Source organism: Hyla sarda, unplaced genomic scaffold (assembly GCF_029499605.1).
Source record: "Hyla sarda isolate aHylSar1 unplaced genomic scaffold, aHylSar1.hap1 scaffold_237, whole genome shotgun sequence".
In the NCBI taxonomy this organism is placed as follows: domain Eukaryota; kingdom Metazoa; phylum Chordata; class Amphibia; order Anura; family Hylidae; genus Hyla; species Hyla sarda.
In genome coordinates this window covers 370,741-386,466 of record NW_026609054.1, presented here as the reverse complement: position 1 = coordinate 386,466, position 15,726 = coordinate 370,741, and the positions used below count along the sequence as shown (strand labels likewise).

At 50.2% G+C, this 15,726-nt stretch overlaps 1 protein-coding gene across 1 annotated transcript in view; it reads right to left on the bottom strand.

Moving 5' to 3' along the window:
- Positions 1 to 253: 253 nt before the first annotated feature.
- Positions 254 to 15,726, bottom strand: part of LOC130322638 (transient receptor potential cation channel subfamily M member 2-like) — a 285,004-nt gene continuing 269,531 nt past the window's right edge. Inside the window, exons 30-33 of the mRNA XM_056553109.1 lie at positions 1,411 to 1,516; positions 1,232 to 1,333; positions 1,029 to 1,139; positions 254 to 486 (exon numbers count right to left, since the gene is read on the bottom strand). Of these exons, the coding sequence (XP_056409084.1) occupies positions 361 to 486; positions 1,029 to 1,139; positions 1,232 to 1,333; positions 1,411 to 1,516 (445 nt within the window). The 3' untranslated portion in view covers positions 254 to 360. The remainder of the gene's footprint in view (positions 487 to 1,028; positions 1,140 to 1,231; positions 1,334 to 1,410; positions 1,517 to 15,726) is intronic.

Below are 15,726 nucleotides of genomic sequence, written 5' to 3'. Positions count from 1 at the left end.
TCTAATATACTGAAATGATGGCCTGAACTCTGCTCTGGTGTTTTTGAATGTTTTTATATTGTTTGTTTTTGCTTCGGATGAAGATCTTCTTAGAGTCAATGGCACAAGTGCAGGTAACCCCCGTCTGTCCCAGTGCCCTCCGGTGTCTCCGGGGTTGGGGCACATTTATTAGGCATTGTTCGTTAACCCTCACTATACTGAGAGGGTTCACCGGATGCCACTTATTAAGGCAGCGCCCCCTTTATTCTTCAGGTTGGGTGTACGGGTTCTGTCCCATTTGTCCGGGGTCATTGATTCCTTTGGGGTTTTCAGGTAATGATTTAAGAGTTCATGAGGTTCCAGAAGGGACGGACCCAATACTTAGTAGTGCGCGTTGTGCAGCTCGGCGGTCAGCTGGAGGATCTCCTTCTCATTGGCATAAAGGGGAATCTTATGGTCCAGGAGCTGCCAGCGGAGGGAAACCTCAAAGTCTGATTCCTTCAGGTTCTACAAAAATATAAATATCATTAGTGTAAATGGTGCCCATCCCTCGATAAGGAGAACATAGGTGGGGGCCCTGTGGTGAATCCAATGGAGACATAAAGGTGGGGCCCTGTGGTGAAACCAATGGAGACATAAAGGTGGGGGCTGTGAAACCAATGGAGACATAAAGGTGGGGGCTGTGAAACCAATGGAGACATAAAGTTCGGGGCCCTGTGGTGAAACCAATGGAGATATAAAGTTCGGGGCCCTGTGGTGAAACCAATGGAGACGTAAAGGTGGGGGCCCTGTGATGAAACCAATGGAGACATAAAGGTTGGGGCCCTGTGGTGAAACCAATGGAGACATAAAGCTTGGAGCTTCCGTGTTTGTGACTTTACGCCTCCTCCCATAGACATGAATGGAGGAGCTATAGTCGCCAGTCATCCAGCACGGAGCAGAGTTCAATCGGTGCATGGATTACTATGGTGCTTTGTTTTGGATGTTCTTCGTTGGAGTACCCCTTTAAGGAAGCCATTCATTACCGTCAATTGGTGTCTAGCAGTTACCTTAAGAAATCGGTCATTAGATTCTTTGCTGTCAAAGTGAATATTAATGGCCAGTGTCTCGATCCAGGCGTTATCCGTGTTCCGTGGGTCGTCCAGGTAGCCAAGGAAGACCTAAGGTAGAGTCACATGATATTAGTCACATGAATTGTTTTATGTCCCTCATGAAGATGGAGATAATCCTGCCCCAGTCCTATAATACTGACCTCAGTCCCGCCCCCGAGCAATGCTAGGAACTCGCTCAGGTATCCGCGCTTCAGGAGAGGCTGGAACTTAAGCGGAACCTGCTCCCCGGGATCCAGAGTCCCCTGTGGGGCGATATATGGTTACCCAGAATGCTTTGTTGTTATTGGGCACCACAAGCATCATGTGTAGACCCTCTTACCCCTGGCAGTGCCCACATTTCGTTACCCCGCAGCTTCACCACCAGAACCTCCAGCATTCTGCGCGACATCTTCTTATTTGGGGCCCCGGATTTGTTTATACTCCACCTGGAGATCAAGAATGAAGATACATTAGAGGACAAGGAATGGTGGGCACAAGGAATGATGGGAAGTATTATAAAATGATATGAGGGGCAGCACTGCCCTAGCGACCCATTCCTGCCCTTGTGTATAGCCTTGTGTCACATGTGTATACGGTATAACACCCCGGATGGGGTCATTATGGTGTACTCTCAGGAATCACACATGTATACGGTATAACACTCCGGATGGGGTCATCATGGTGTACTGTCAGGAATCACACATGTGTATATGGAATAACACCCCGGATGGTGTCATCATGGTGTACTGTCAGGAATCACACACGTGTATATGGTATAACACCCCGGATGGTGTCATCATGGTGTACTGTCAGGAATCACATACGTGTATACGGTATAACACTCCGGATGGGGTCATCATGGTGTACTGTCAGGAATCACACACGTGTATACGGTATAACACCCCGGATGGTGTCATCATGGTGTACTGTCAGGAATCACACATGTGTATATGGAATAACACCCCGGATGGGGTCATCATGGTGTACTGTCAGGAATCACACACGTGTATATGGTATAACACCCCGGATGGTGTCATCATGGTGTACTGTCAGGAATCACACACGTGTATACGACATAACACCCCGGATGGTGTCAACATGGTGTACTGTCAGAAATCACACATGTGTATATGGAATAACACCCCGGATGGTGTCATCATGGTGTACTGTCAGGAATCACATACGTGTATACGGTATAACACTCCGGATGGGGTCATCATGGTGTACTGTCAGGAATCACACACGTGTATACGGTATAACACCCCGGATGGGGTCATCATGGTGTTCTGTCAGGAATCACACACGTGTATACGGTATAACACCCCGGATGGTGTCATCATGGTGTACTGTCAGGAATCACACACGTGTATACGACATAACACCCCGGATGGTGTCAACATGGTGTACTGTCAGAAATCACACATGTGTATATGGAATAACACCCCGGATGGTGTCATCATGGTGTACTGTCAGGAATCACATACGTGTATACGGTATAACACTCCGGATGGGGTCATCATGGTGTACTGTCAGGAATCACACACGTGTATACGGTATAACACCCCGGATGGGGTCATCATGGTGTTCTGTCAGGAATCACACATGTGTATATGGTATAACACACCGGATGGGGTCATCATGGTGTACTGTCAGGAATCACACATGTGTATATGGAATAACACCCCGGATGGGGTCATCATGGTGTACTGTCAGGAATCAATGTAACAAAAAAGACCTATGAGTGGAGGGTTAATCCAATATTATTTACATTTGACCGCTAAGCGATCACTAGGACCCTATATTTCCCACCCGACATAAAACTTAACGTTTATTGAGCCAAGATTAAAATAACGTCACACATATTGATCCATAGTCCATTGATTGGCATGACACTGCATGCTATCTTAATTGAATTGAAAAAATAGATTGTGGCTGCAGTCCACAATCTACAAGTGTGAGACAATTAAAATTCTAACACATTGCCCGCCCGACATTTCGCCACAGGCTGTGGCTTTATCAAGGGCTAAGAGGCAACTGGCGTGCAAACAAGCCTTGCAGGGGTTTATATAACCTCCTGTCTCTGACATCATCGAAACATGTCACTTCCTGTATAATCATGACATCTAATTGGTCACAATCCCATGCAAACTATTGATTGATCACCTCCTGGCCAATAGGATTTATACCAGGATGCATCTTGCTATATTCACTTGATTGACAGCATTCTTGACCAACCAGCAGAAACCATTCATACTTCTAGACTCCTTATTGGTGTCGGAGGCGTCCACATATGTGCGCCGTTTCTCCTGCGCTAACTGATAGACTCCCGAACGTCCGATTCGGGCGCATGCGCAGTCCAAATGCGCAGAGAGACGTGCGCGAGTACTTAGTTAGTTACAGCCACTAAACCAAGGAGCTGGGCGAAAACATATGTGCCGGCACTTAGCCGATTTCTTCCTTCGTTACATTATTGTCCACACATAACTATAGTTGTCAAGACTGTGTTACACGATACAACCACTATATGTTATTGCACAACTGCACAGCAGGAACACCGCTAACCCAATTCGAGATTACCAATAGTAATTGACGCCTGGCAACATAGGGGGGCAGTCATATATTTATATGTGTGTATTCATCAATTGCACTGCATTATTAAATATACTAGATAGAGCTTAATAGTTTTATACGTGCAATAGACACATATGAGGTTAAATACCCCCAATGGGTTAACAGCTAATAAAAAGTGGATATATCATATTATTATAATCCATAATATCGCTGGGGTCTTGTAATCACTATAGATAGTATTAAGGTGACATATTCATCGTCATATTCTGCATGGGATTGGTCATAATTTAAACATATCATTGAGACAATAATTATAATCTAAATTACTATAGTCGTCATGAATTAAAGGAATGTAACTGTTACACCGAGCTGTTACGCCGAGCGCTCCGGGTCCCCGCTCCTCCCCGGAGCGCTCGCTACACTCTCGTTACTGCAGCGCCCCGGTCAGATCCACTGACCGGGTGCGCTGCGATACCGCCTCCAGCCGGGATGCGATTCGCGATGCGGGTGGCGCCCGCTCGCGATGCGCACCCCGGCTCCCGTACCTGACTCGCTCTCCGTCGGTCCTGTCCCGGCGCGCGCGGCCCCGCTCCCTAGGGCGCGCGCGCGCCGGGTCTCTGCGATTTAAAGGGCCACTGCGCCGCTGATTGGCGCAGTGGTTCTAATTAGTGTGTTCACCTGTGCACTCCATATTTATACCTCACTTCCCCTGCACTCCCTCGCCGGATCTTGTTGCCCTTGTGCCTAGTGAAAGCGTTCCCTTGTGTGTTCCTAGCCTGTGTTCCAGACCTCCTGCCGTTGCCCCTGACTACGATCCTTGCTGCCTGCCCCGACCTTCTGCTACGTCCGACCTTGCTTCTGTCTACTCCCTTGTACCGCGCCTATCTTCAGCAGTCAGAGAGGTTGAGCCGTTGCTAGTGGATACGACCTGGTCACTACCGCCGCAGCAAGACCATCCCGCTTTGCGGCGGGCTCTGGTGAATACCAGTAGTGACTTAGAACCGATCCACTAGCACGGTCCACGCCAATCCCTCTCTGGCACAGAGGATCCACCTCCTGCCAGCCGGCATCGTGACAGTAGATCCGGCCATGGATCCCGCTGAAGTACCTCTGCCAGTTGTCGCTGACCTCACCACGGTGGTCGCCCAGCAGTCACAACAGATAGCGCAACAAGGCCACCAGCTGTCTCAACTGACCGTGATGCTACAGCAGCTACTACCACAGCTTCAGCAATCATCTCCTCCGCCAGCTCCTGCACCTCCTCCGCAGCGAGTGGCCGCTTCAGGCCTACGACTATCCTTGCCGGACAAATTTGATGGGGACGCTAAGTTTTGCCGTGGCTTTCTTTCACAATGTTCCCTGCACTTGGAGATGATGTCGGACCAGTTTCCTACTGAAAGGTCTAAGGTGGCTTTCGTAGTCAGCCTTCTGTCTGGAAAAGCTCTGTCATGGGCCACACCGCTCTGGGACCACAATGACCCCGTCACTGCCTCTGTACACTCCTTCTTCTCGGAAATTCGTAGTGTCTTTGAGGAACCTGCCCGAGCCTCCTCTGCTGAGACTGCCCTGCTGAACCTGGTCCAGGGTAATTCTTCCGTTGGCGAGTACGCCATACAATTCCGTACTCTTGCTTCTGAACTATCCTGGAATAATGAGGCCCTCTGCGCGACCTTTAAAAAAGGCCTATCCAGCAACATTAAAGATGTTCTGGCCGCACGAGAAATTCCTGCTAATCTACATGAACTCATTCATCTTGCCACTCGCATTGACATGCGTTTTTCCGAAAGGCGTCAGGAGCTCCGCCAGGATATGGACTTTGTTCGCACGAGGCGTTTTTTCTCCCCGGCTCCTCTCTCCTCTGGTCCTCTGCAATCCGTTCCTGTGCCTCCCGCCGTGGAGGCTATGCAAGTTGACCGGTCTCGCCTGACACCTCAAGAGAGGACACGGCGCCGCATGGAGAATCTCTGCCTGTACTGTGCCGGTACCGAACACTTCCTGAAGGATTGTCCTATCCGTCCTCCCCGCCTGGAAAGACGCACGCTGACTCCGCACAAAGGTGAGACAGTTCTTGATGTCTACTCTGCTTCTCCACGCCTTACTGTGCCTGTGCGGATATCTGCATCTACCTTCTCCTTCTCTACTATGGCCTTCTTGGATTCCGGATCTGCAGGAAACTTTATTTTGGCCTCTCTCATCAACAGGTTCAACATCCCGGTAACCAGTCTCGCCAGGCCCCTCTACATCAATTGTGTTAACAATGAAAGATTGGACTGTACCATACGTTACCGCACGGAGCCCCTTCTAATGTGCATCGGACCTCATCAAGAAAAAATTGAGTTCTTGGTCCTCCCCAATTGCACTTCCGAAATTCTCCTTGGACTACCGTGGCTCCAACGCCATTCCCCAACCCTGGATTGGTCCACGGGGGAGATCAAGAGCTGGGGTATCTCTTGTTTCAAGGACTGCCTTAAACCGGTTCCCAGTACTCCCTGCCGTGACCCTGTGGTTCCCCCTGTAACCGGTCTCCCTAAGGCCTATATGGACTTTGCTGATGTGTTTTGCAAAAAACAAGCTGAGACTCTACCTCCTCACAGGCCTTATGACTGTCCTATTGACCTCCTCCCGGGCACTACTCCACCCCGGGGCAGAATTTATCCTCTGTCCGCCCCAGAGACTCTTGCTATGTCTGAGTACATCCAGGAAAATTTAAAAAAGGGGTTTATCCGCAAATCCTCCTCTCCTGCCGGAGCTGGATTTTTCTTTGTGTCCAAAAAAGATGGCTCCCTACGTCCTTGCATTGACTACCGCGGTCTTAATAAAATCACGGTAAAGAACCGCTACCCTCTACCTCTTATCTCTGAACTCTTTGATCGCCTCCAAGGTGCCCACATCTTTACCAAACTGGACTTAAGAGGTGCTTATAATCTCATCCACATCAGGGAGGGGGATGAATGGAAAACGGCATTTAACACTAGAGATGGACACTTTGAGTATCTGGTCATGCCCTTTGGCCTGTGCAACGCCCCTGCCGTCTTCCAAGACTTTGTTAATGAAATTTTTCGTAATCTCTTATATTCCTGTGTTGTTGTGTATCTGGACGATATTCTGATTTTTTCTGCCAACCTAGAAGAACACCGCCAGCATGTCCGCATGGTTCTTCAGAGACTTCGTGACAATCAACTTTATGCCAAAATGGAGAAATGTCTGTTTGAATGTCAATCTCTTCCTTTCCTAGGATACTTGGTCTCTGGCCAGGGACTACAAATGGATCCAGACAAACTCTCTGCCGTCTTAGATTGGCCACGCCCCTCCGGACTCCGTGCTATCCAACGTTTTTTGGGGTTCGCCAATTATTACAGACAATTTATTCCACATTTTTCCACCATTGTGGCTCCTATCGTGGCTTTAACCAAGAAGAATGCCAATCCTAAGTCCTGGCCTCCTCAAGCGGAAGACGCCTTTAAACGGCTCAAGTCGGCCTTTTCTTCTGCTCCCGTGCTCTCCAGACCTGACCCATCTAAACCCTTCCTATTGGAGGTTGATGCCTCCTCAGTAGGAGCTGGAGCGGTTCTTCTACAAAAAAATTCTTCCGGGCATGCTGTTACTTGTGGTTTTTTTTCTAGGACCTTCTCTCCGGCGGAGAGGAACTACTCCATCGGGGATCGAGAGCTACTGGCCATTAAATTAGCACTTGAGGAATGGAGGCATCTGCTGGAGGGATCTAAATTTCCAGTTATTATTTACACCGATCACAAGAATCTCTCCTATCTCCAGTCTGCCCAACGGCTGAATCCTCGCCAGGCCAGGTGGTCTCTGTTCTTTGCCCGGTTTAATTTTGAAATTCACTTTCGCCCTGCCGATAAGAACATCAGGGCCGATGCTCTCTCTCGTTCCTCGGATGCCTCGGAAGTAGAGCTCTCTCCGCAACACATCATTCCTCCTGACTGCCTGATCTCCACTTCTCCAGCCTCCATCAGGCAAACTCCTCCAGGGAAGACCTTCGTCTCTCCACGCCAACGCCTCGGAATCCTCAAATGGGGTCACTCCTCCCATCTCGCAGGCCATGCGGGCATCAAGAAATCCGTGCAACTCATCTCTCGTTTCTATTGGTGGCCGACTCTGGAGACGGATGTTGTTGATTTTGTGCGGGCCTGCACTGTCTGTGCCCGGGACAAGACTCCTCGCCAGAAGCCTGCTGGTCTCCTTCACCCTCTGCCTGTCCCCGAACAGCCTTGGTCTCTGATTGGTATGGACTTTATTACAGACTTACCCCCATCCCGTGGCAACACTGTTGTTTGGGTGGTCGTTGATCGATTTTCCAAGATGGCACATTTTATTCCTCTTCCTGGTCTTCCTTCAGCGCCTCAGTTGGCAAAACAATTTTTTGTACACATTTTTCGTCTTCACGGGTTGCCCACGCAGATCGTCTCGGATAGAGGCGTCCAATTCGTGTCAAAATTCTGGAGGGCTCTCTGTAAACAACTCAAGATTAAATTAAACTTTTCTTCTGCTTATCATCCCCAATCCAATGGGCAAGTAGAAAGAATTAACCAGGTCCTGGGTGATTATTTACGGCATTTTGTTTCCTCCCGCCAGGATGACTGGGCAGATCTTCTACCATGGGCCGAATTCTCGTATAACTTCAGAGTCTCTGAATCTTCTTCCAAATCCCCATTTTTCGTGGTGTACGGCCGTCACCCTCTTCCCCCCCTCCCTACTCCCATGCCCTCTGGTTTGCCCGCTGTGGATGAAATAACTCGTGATCTTTCCACCATATGGAAAGAGACCCAAAATTCTCTCTTACAGGCTTCATCACGCATGAAGAAGTTTGCTGATAAGAAAAGAAGAGCTCCCCCCATTTTTTCTCCCGGAGACAAGGTATGGCTCTCCGCTAAATATGTCCGCTTCCGTGTTCCCAGCTACAAATTGGGACCACGCTATCTTGGTCCTTTCAAAGTTTTGTGCCAGATTAATCCTGTCTCTTACAAACTTCTTCTTCCTCCTTCTCTTCGTATTCCTAATGCCTTTCATGTCTCTCTTCTTAAACCACTCATCCTCAACCGTTTCTCTCCTAAACTTATTTCTCCCACTCCTGTCTCCGGTTCTTCGGACATCTTTCCTGTAAAGGAGATACTGGCCTCCAAAAAGGTCAGAGGGAAAACCTTTTTTCTGGTTGACTGGGAGGGCTGTGGTCCTGAAGAGAGATCCTGGGAACCTGAGGACAATATCCTAGATAAAAGTCTGGTCCTCAGGTTCTCAGGCTCAAAGAAGAGGGGGAGACCCAAGGGGGGGGGGGGTACTGTTACGCCGAGCGCTCCGGGTCCCCGCTCCTCCCCGGAGCGCTCGCTACACTCTCGTTACTGCAGCGCCCCGGTCAGATCCACTGACCGGGTGCGCTGCGATACCGCCTCCAGCCGGGATGCGATTCGCGATGCGGGTGGCGCCCGCTCGCGTTGCGCACCCCGGCTCCCGTACCTGACTCGCTCTCCGTCGGTCCTGTCCCGGCGCGCGCGGCCCCGCTCCCTAGGGCGCGCGCGCGCCGGGTCTCTGCGATTTAAAGGGCCACTGCGCCGCTGATTGGCGCAGTGGTTCTAATTAGTGTGTTCACCTGTGCACTCCATATTTATACCTCACTTCCCCTGCACTCCCTCGCCGGATCTTGTTGCCCTTGTGCCTAGTGAAAGCGTTCCCTTGTGTGTTCCTAGCCTGTGTTCCAGACCTCCTGCCGTTGCCCCTGACTACGATCCTTGCTGCCTTCCCCGACCTTCTGCTACGTCCGACCTTGCTTCTGTCTACTCCCTTGTACCGCGCCTATCTTCAGCAGTCAGAGAGGTTGAGCCGTTGCTAGTGGATACGACCTGGTCACTACCGCCGCAGCAAGACCATCCCGCTTTGCGGCGGGCTCTGGTGAATACCAGTAGTGACTTAGAACTGATCCACTAGCACGGTCCACGCCAATCCCTCTCTGGCACAGAGGATCCACCTCCTGCCAGCCGGCATCGTGACACGAGCGCTCCGGGTCCCCGCTCCTCCCCGGAGCGCTCACAGCATTCTCCTATTCGCAGCGCCCCGGTCAGACCTGCCGACCGGGTGCGCTGCGATAATGTTCCCAGCCTTGATGCGATGCGGGACGCGCCCGCTCGCGATGCGCATACCGATTCGCTTACCAGACCTGTTCCCCGTCTGTGCTGTCCCGGCGCGCGCGGCCCTGCTCCTTAGGGCGCGTGCGCGCCGGGTCTTTGCGATTTAAAGGGCCGGTGCGCCACTGATTGGCGCATGAGGTTTTAATCAGTACCTTCACCTGTGCACTTTCCTACTTATACCTCACTTCCCCTGCACTCCCTTGCCGGATCTTGTTGCCATTGTGCCAGTGAAAGCGTTTCCTTGTGTGTTCCTAGCCTGTGTTCCAGACCTCCTGCCGTTGCCCCTGACTACGATCCTTGCTGCCTGCCCTGACCTTCTGCTACGTCCGACCTTGCTCTTGTCTACTCCCTTGTACCGCGCTTATCTCAGCAGTCAGAGAGGTTGAGCCTTTGCCGGTGGATACGACCTGGTTGCTAATGCCGCTGCAAGACCATCCCGCTTTGCGGCGGGCTCTGGTGAATACCAGTAGCAACTTAGAACCGGTCCACCGATACGGTCCACGCCAATCCCTCTCTGGCACAGAGGATCCACCTCCAGCCAGCCGAATCGTGACAGTAGATCCGGCCATGGATCCCGCTGAGGTCCCGCTGCCAGTTGTCGCTGACCTCACCACGCTGGTCGCCCAGCAGTCGCAACAGATAGCGTAACAAGGCCACCAGCTGTCTCAACTGACCGTGATGCTACAGCAGCTTCTACCACAGCTTCAACAATCATCTCCTCCGCCAGCTCCTGCACCTCCTCCGCAGCGAGTGGCCGCTTCCAGCCTCCGATTATCCTTGCCGGATAAATTTGATGGGGACTCTAAGTTTTGCCGTGGCTTTCTTTCACAATGTTCCCTGCATTTGGAGATGATGTCGGACCAGTTTCCAACTGAAAGGTCAAAGGTGGTTTTGTAGTCAGCCTTCTGTCTGGGAAAGCCCTGTCATGGGCCACACCGCTCTGGGACCGCAATGATCCTGTCACTGCCTCTGTACACTCTTTCTTCACGGAGATTCGAAGTGTCTTCGAGGAACCAGCCTGAGCCTCTTCTGCCGAGACTGCCCTGCTGAACCTGGTACAGGGTAATTCTTCAGTAGGCGAGTACGCCATCCAATTCCGTACTCTCGCCTCCGAATTGTCCTGGAATAACGAGGCCCTCTGCGCGACCTTTAAAAAAGGCCTATCCAGTAACATCAAAGATGTGCTGGCCGCACGAGAAATCCCTGCTAACCTGCATGAACTTATTCATCTTGCCACCCGCATTGACATGCGTTTTTCCGAAAGGCGTCAGGAGCTCCGCCAGGATATGGACTTTGTTCGCAGGAGGCGGTTTCTCTCCCCGGCTCCTCTCTCCTCTGGTCCACTGCAATCCGTTCCTGTGCCTTCCGCCGTGGAGGCTATGCAAGTAGACCGGTCTCACCTGACACCTCAAGAGAGGACACAACGCCGCATGGAGAATCTTTGCCTGTACTGTGCCAGTACCGAACACTTCCTGAAGGATTGTCCTATCCGACCTCCACGTCAGGAAAGACGCACGCTGACTCCGCACAAAGGTGAGACAGCTCTTGATGTGAACTCTGCTTCTCCACGTCTTACTGTGCCTGTGCGATTACCGTGGCTTCAACGAAATCAAGAACTGGGGTACTTCTTGCCACAAGGACTGTCTTAAGCCTGCTCTCTGTACTGTCAGTCAAGACCCTGTGGTTCCTCCGATATCTGGTCTCCCCAAGGCCTATCTGGATTATGCTGATGTTTTTTGCAAAAAACAAGCAGAGACTTTGCCTCCTCACAGGCCTTATGACTGTCCTATTGACCTCCTCCCTGGTACTACTCCACCTCGGGGCAGAATTTATCCTCTGTCTGCTCCGGAAACACAAGCCATGTCGGAGTACATCCAAGAGAATTTAAAAAAGGGGTTTATCCGCAAGTCTTCCTCCCCTGCCGGAGCTGGATTTTTTTTCGTTTCCAAAAAAGACGGCTCCTTACGCCCTTGCATTGATTACCGCGGTCTTAATAAAATCACTGTAAAAAAACGCTATCCCCTACCTCTTATCTCGGAACTCTTTGATCGCCTACGAGGCGCCCACATCTTTACCAAGCTGGACTTAAGAGGTGCATATAATCTCATCCGCATCAGGGAGGGGGACGAGTGGAAGACCGCATTTAACACCAGAGATGGACACTTTGAATATCTGGTTATGCCCTTTGGGCTTTGCAATGCCCCTGCCATCTTCCAAGACTTTGTAAATGAAATTTTTCGTGATCTTCTATATACCTGTGTTGTGGTTTATCTAGACGATATTCAGATTTTTTCTGCTAACCTAGAAGAACACCGCCAGCATGTCCGCATGGTTCTTCAGATACTTCGGGACAATCAATTATATGCCAAAATGTCAATCTCTTCCCTTCCTAGGATACTTAGTCTCTGGCCAGGGACTACAAATGGACCCAGATAAACTATCAGCCGTATTGGATTGGCCACGCCCCTCCGGACTCCATGCTATCCAATGTTTTTTGGGGTTTGCCAATTATTACAGACAATTTATTCAGCACTTTTCCACTATTGTGGCTCCTATCGTGGCCCTAACCAAGAAAAACGCCAACCCTAAGTCCTGGCCTCCTCAAGCGGAAGACGCATTCAATCATCTCAAGACTGCCTTTTCTTCTGCTCCCGTACTCTCCAGACCTAATCCATCTAAGCCCTTCTCACTGGAGGTAGACGCCTCCTCGGTGGGAGCTGGAGCAGTACTCCTACAAAAAAATTCTTCCAGACATGGTGTTACTTGTGGTTTCTTTTCTAGGACCTTCTCTCCGGCGGAGAAAAACTACTCCATTGGTGATCGAGAACTACTGGCCATAAAATTGTCGCTTGAGGAATGGAGGCACCTGCTGGAGGGATCCAAATATCCAGTTATTATATACACTGATCACAAGAATCTCTCTTATCTTCAGTCTGCCCAATGGCTGAACCCTCGCCAGGCTACGTGGTCGTTGTTCTTTGCCCGTTTTAACTTTGAAATTCATTTTCGCCCTGCTGACAAGAACATCAGGGCTGACGCCCTCTCTCGTTCCTCGGATGCCTCTGAAGTGGAAGCTTCTCCGCAACACATTATTCCCCCGGACTGTCTGATCTCCACTTCTCCAGCTTCCATCAGACAAACTCCTCCAGGGAAGACCTTCGTCTCTCCACGCCAGCGCCTCAGGATTCTCAAGTGGGGACACTCCTCACACCTCGCAGGCCATGCTGGCATCAAAAAATCCATCCAGCTCATCTCTTGATTTTATTGGTGGCCTACCCTGGAAGCTGATGTTATTGATTTTGTGCGGGCTTGTACAGTCTGTGCCCGGGACAAGACCCCTCGCCAGAAGCCTGCTGGTCTCCTCCATCCTCTGCCTGTTCCTGAACGACCATGGTCTCAGATTGGTATGGACTTTATTACTGACTTACCTTTATCCCATGGCAACACAGTTATTTGGGTGGTCGTTGATCGATTCTCCAAGATGGCACATTTTATTCCTCTTCCAGGTCTTCCTTCAGCGCCTCAGTTGGCGAAACAATTTTTTATACACATTTTTCGCCTTCATGGGCTGCCCACGCATATCGTCTCGGATAGAGCTTTCAATTTGTGTCTAAATTCTGGAGGGCCCTCTGTAATCAGCTCAAAATCAAATTAAACTTCTCGTCTTCTTATCATCCCCAATCCAATGGGCAAGTAGAAAGAATTAATCAGGTCCTGAGTGACTATTTACAACATTTTGTTTCCTCCCGCCAGGATGACTGGGCAGATCTTCTACCATGGGCCGAATTCTCGTACAATTTCAGAGTCTCTGAATCTTCCGCTATATCCCCATTCTTCGTGGTGTACGGCCGTCACCCTCTTCCCCCCCCTTCCCACTCCCATGCCCTCTGGTTTGCCCGCTGTTGATGAGGTGACTCGGGACTTCTCCACCATATGGAAAGAGACCCAAAATTCTCTCTTACAGGCCTCATCCCGGATGAAAAAACATGCCGATAGGTAAAGAAGAATTCCCCCCATTTTTTCTCCCGGAGACAAAGTATGGCTCTCCGCCAAGTATGTCCGCTTTCGTGTCCCCAGTTATAAACTGGGACCATGTTATCTTGGTCCTTTCAAAATCAAGTGCCAAATCAACCCTGTCTCTTACAAACTTCTTCTTCCTCCTTCTTTCCGTATCCCTAATGCTTTCCATGTCTCTCACCTTAAACCACTCATCCTTAACCGCTTCTCTCCCAAAGTTGTTTCTCCCACTTCAGTTTCCGGGTCCTCTGACGTTTTTTCGGTGAAAGAAATTCTGGCATCCAAGACGGTCAGAGGTAAAAAAAATGTTTGGGTTGATTGGGAGAATTGCGGCCCAGAGGAGAGATCATGGGAACCTGAGACAACATCCTGGACAAGGATCTTATCCTCAAATTCTCAGGTTCCAAAAAGAGGGTGAGACCCAAGGGGGGGGTACTGTTACGCCGAGCGCTCCGGGTCCCCGCTCCTCCCCGGAGCGCTCACAGCGTTCTCCTATTCGCAGCGCCCCGGTCAGACCTGCCGACCGGGTGCGCTGCGATAATGTTCCCAGCCGGGATGCGATTCGCGATGAGGGACGCGCCCGCTCGCGATGCGCATCCCGACTCGCTTACCAGACCCGTTCCCCGTCTGTGCGGTCTTTGCGATTTAAAGGGCTGGTGCGCCACTGATTGGCGCATGAGGTTTTAATCAGTACCTTCACCTGTGCACTTCCCTACTTATACCTCACTTCCCCTGCACTCCCTTGCCGGATCTTGTTGCCATTGTGCCAGTGAAAGCGTTTCCTTGTGTGTTCCTAGCCTGTGTTCCAGACCTCCTGCTGTTGCCCCTGACTACGATCCTTGCTGCCTGCCCTGACCTTCTGCTACGTCCTACCTTGCTCTTGTCTACTCCCTTGTACCGCGCTTATCTCAGCAGTCAGAGAGGTTGAGCCGTTGCCGGTGGATGCGACCTGGTTGCTACCGCCGCTGCAAGACCATCCCGCTTTGCGGCGGGCTCTGGTGAATACCAGTAGCAACTTAGAACCGGTCCACCGACACGGTCCACGCCAATCCCTCTCTGGCACAGAGGATCCACCTCCAGCCAGCCGAATCGTGACAGTAACATTAAATCAGAATTTTATATTACTAGTAAAGGCTCATAACGGCTCTTCTGCATAGTCTTAATTGTTATGGGTGATTCCTATCCTACAAGAAGGCTGCATAGGTAAAGCCTTCATTGAGCCCATTTGGACTTTGGGATTTTAATCTCCAAATCCATCGGGCTTCTTCTTGAAGCAGTCTGGTGTTGAGATTGCCACGTCTCAGACCCAGTTTACACTGAGTAATGCCACAAAAACGTAATTCAAAAGGAGCATCATTGTGTACAGTCCTCATATGCCTCGCAATTGGCGTATCTTGGTAGGTGTTAATGGTACTTATATGTTTGGAAATGCGCCTACGCAATTGTTGAACTGTCTTTCCTACATAAACCTTAGGACAGTTACATGTGGCTAAGTACACTACTCCCATCGTCTGACAGGTAATGAATTCCCTAATTTGATATTTCTGATTATCGATCGGATTAGAGAATTCTTTTATACGTGGCATGTATTTACAAAAATTGCACCGTCCACATGGGTGTGATCCTTGGATTGATGATTTCAACCAACTGGATGCAGACTCCTCTGCATAAAAACTCCTGACTATTTGGTTTTGGATATTAGGTCCTCTACGATAGGTTATGGAGGGGTGAGTGGAGATCACTACCCTAAGGTCATTGTCCACCTGTAATATAGACCAATATTTCCTTAATTTATTCATGATTTTATAATTGTGTTGATCAAAGGTTCCGATGCACCTAATATGCACCTAATTATTTTTTGGCCACTATTGTCTTTAGCCGAGTTGTTATCACGTAATAATTCAGATCTTAGAGTTGCCCTAGCC